This window comes from Polyodon spathula, chromosome 51, assembly GCF_017654505.1.
Source record: "Polyodon spathula isolate WHYD16114869_AA chromosome 51, ASM1765450v1, whole genome shotgun sequence".
In the NCBI taxonomy this organism is placed as follows: Eukaryota; Metazoa; Chordata; class Actinopteri; order Acipenseriformes; family Polyodontidae; genus Polyodon; species Polyodon spathula.
In genome coordinates this window covers 1,144,468-1,147,822 of record NC_054584.1, presented here as the reverse complement: position 1 = coordinate 1,147,822, position 3,355 = coordinate 1,144,468, and the positions used below count along the sequence as shown (strand labels likewise).

General features: G+C 47.6%; 1 protein-coding gene across 1 annotated transcript; it reads right to left on the bottom strand.

Moving 5' to 3' along the window:
• Positions 1 to 1,010: 1,010 nt before the first annotated feature.
• Positions 1,011 to 2,924, bottom strand: LOC121307019 (lens epithelial protein). Its single transcript, XM_041239091.1, has one exon. The coding sequence runs from the start codon at positions 1,437 to 1,439 to the stop codon at positions 1,248 to 1,250; it is 192 nt and encodes a 63-aa protein (XP_041095025.1). The 5' UTR covers positions 1,440 to 2,924; the 3' UTR covers positions 1,011 to 1,247.
• Between the last annotated feature and the right edge of the window lie 431 nt (positions 2,925 to 3,355).

Here is a 3,355-nt window from a genome sequence, read left to right as displayed (position 1 = left end):
TAAACCCAGGACTTGCAGTTATAATGAGCGGGGGCAGCTGGCAGGGCCCCCGCGGCATTACCTGCTCTCTTTCTGGGTTGAGGCGAAGTCTTTTCCAGGCTAGCAAGAAACAAAACGCGCTCAGAGTTAAAATCACAGCCGCTATCGGGCTGAAGCTGGCCGGTCTCCCCGCCTCCACGGAGAGCCGGGACCCGGGAGAGCCCCCTCCGTGTTTCTCAGCGGATGAAACGAGATGCCCAAGATGGAAGAGCAGGCTGTTCAATAAACCGGGGGCCTCGCTGTCTCCGCTAGCCATCCCTGGAGGTTTTTTTTTTTTTTAATCTTAATTTTTCCCCTCCCAAATATTTTCAAAATGATTTCGCTTCGTCTCCTGATAACTAATCAGACAGGCGGCGATACCTGCGCGTAATGCGCACACGACCCCTCGTCACAATGGCACAATGCATTACCCGCAGTGAGGCGCCGATCACTACACGCACGACTTCTAGATGCAAATGCGTACACGTGAAGACAACTAATTGTGTATCTATGCAGATATAATGTTTTATATAAATATATATGTAGCTGCCGTGGCCCCAAATTTTGCCTCGCCCTATGAAATGAAGCCTGATGAATAACGTCGAATTATACCGCTTTGTATAGTTTCCCATGTACTATATATATATGTGTGTGTGTGTGTGTGTTTCATTTGTGTACACTGTAGTTACACCTCTTTTCAAACATATAGAAATAATGACGACAAGAAATTGATAAACTGAAACCCATTTATCTGTAACGTTTTGGTTTCTGCCTTGATAGCAGATCGAAATAACGAGGCTGATGTTTAGGGTTGAACATTGCAGTGAGGTGTGTGTGTGTGTGTGTGTGTGTGTGTGTGTGTGTGTTATATTACATGCACTTCACCCTCTCCCAACGGGCGCACACACACACACACACACACACACACACACACACACACACACACACACACACACACACCACAACAAAAACACTTCCAATCTGCATGGCTACTAATTTTCTTTATTATTTTTGACAGTTGTGGCAGTGGAGAAGCCCTGCAGAAAGTATTGGGGCATCCATCCGTTAGCGGTTGGTGGTGGTGAAGCGTGCCAAGGCTCTTCCGAAGCTTGCTAGGACTGGGCTAAAGCTTGCGCTGAAACGGGCCACAGCTGTGGTAAAGCGGGTCAGAACCGGGTTGAAGCGAGCCAGGGCTTTGCAGAAGTATGCCAGAACCGTGCCGGTCCGGCTCAGTCCAGTAGCTCCTTGATACACCAGCAGCACAGCAGGAAGTAGAGGCACTCCTTGGCAGACTGGATGAGACTGTAGCCCACGTTCATTCCCAGTAGGTTCTTTTGGTGTCCGAATCCCAGGGCCATGTCCCGAAAGCCTCGTCCGAGGGAGGAGGGGGCGGCCTGGGGCACGGGGCGCTGGGGCTGCATTCTGGGGGGAGGGCAACAGGGTCCCCGAGACCAGAGGAGGAGCAGGGGGAGACAAACCACTCTGCACAGCTGGTATACAGTCCTTCTTTAAAGAGTTTTTAGTTTCACAGCCACCTTGTTTAATATTTTCAGTCCTTCCTTTATTCAGAAGATTATGCTTCTGTTTTCAGTCCTGTTTCGTGTTGTTCTTTTTCTCCAGCTTGCTTCAGGTTCACCTGTCCAGTTCCGAGCTACCTCTCAGACAGCAACACGACACTGCTCTGTTCTCTGCAGCCGGGTTTAATTCTGCTCTGCTTTCTGACCTTCGTTCCCCTCGGTTCCACAGCTTTGCTCCCTCTCTCTCACTCCTCCTTTCCCTTTCCACGCTGCTAGAACGGCGTGGAGTGCATGTGACTCTGAACACAATGAGTTTGACTGGGCAGGGTTTATAGCTGACCTACGCAGCCTCTTTGTGTTTCTGTGTGTGTGTGTGTGTGTGTGTGTGAATACAGGAGATCAGTCATGGTTTGATCTGACTCTCACTGTGATTCAGCACTGTGTGTACGTGAATACAGGAGATCAGTCGTGGTTTGATTCAGCACTCTGCTTTGTGTCCAGCATTATTTCACACAAACAGCCATCATTAAATAAATCACTTTTTATAAAGCTGCAGCCCAGTCGTGATAATGGCATCGCTGTGGCATGTTCCTCTGCCTCGTTCCTGTGCTTTACTGACTGTAGTTCCATTATTGCAGGGATGGAAATAAGACTCCCATTGGAAAGCAGTGTGATCCACTCCTGGTTTTACTACGAGTTCAATAAGACACACCGGGGCTAATCAGGTAAAACCTGGAACGTGTGAAACTGCGGTGGAACAGGAGTCTTATTTCCACCCCTGTATTCCCTCCTAACAGCAGGACACTGATCACCCCCTCAAGGAGATTTCACACCAGGGTGAACAGGACAAGAAAACAAACCAAGAGACAAAGGAGTCAAACGGCAAAATGATATATTCAAAATGATAAAACATTTTACAATCTCCGGACTGTGGAAAAAATACACAACAGAATAGAATACAACAACAATAATAATAATAACAATAAACAATGCTTTGGCATCATAATATAATAATTCATGTGCATGCAAGATTACAGCAAGAGAAAACGGTATTTACAGAAAGGAGAAGTTTCAAAAGGTAAGGATTTGGTAGGGCAGGAGACGAGTTTTGACTGGTTGTCAGGCAGGATATAAAACTAGTACAAATAACAATAATAATGATAATAAATCACAATAAGTGTGAGCACTTCAGGACGTGCTCGGAGATGTTAAGGCACAGAGTTTAACAGAAAGCCGTTAAGAGGTGAACAGTGGGGGTTGTCAATCTGGCTCCATTGTGGACCCCCAGGGAGCCGGCACTGCATGTAAATAAACACAGAACTCGAGCCATGACAGCCGACGCTGGGGAGCAGTTTCATGGTCACCCCCCCCCCCCCCCCCACCCACCCCCCCCAAAGGTGCTACTAAAGCCCGAGGTCCTGACTCGTGTTCTGGCTACCTGGGTCACACTCCAGCACAGTGTGAAACCACGTACCTGGGTCGTACCCGGGTCCCAGCGACCCACCTCAAGATGTGGGTCGACACGCTTTGACCCGAGTGGAGCGAAACGAAATGCATGACGGCCGCCCCAGAAGCCGGCAAAATAAACATGACACCCGGTCCTGACCCGGGCAGGTTCCGACCCGGGCAGAGCGTGCCAGTGTGAAAGGGGCTTATGAAAACACATAAGGAGTGTTCAAATTCTGATTTCCTGCTTTTAAACGGTTTGTCTTTTCTTAATGTTACTATTCTAGTCGCATCGCAGAACAAATAATAATAATAATAATAATAATAATAATAATAATAATAATTTTTTCTTAAATGATTTTGTCAGTACAGGT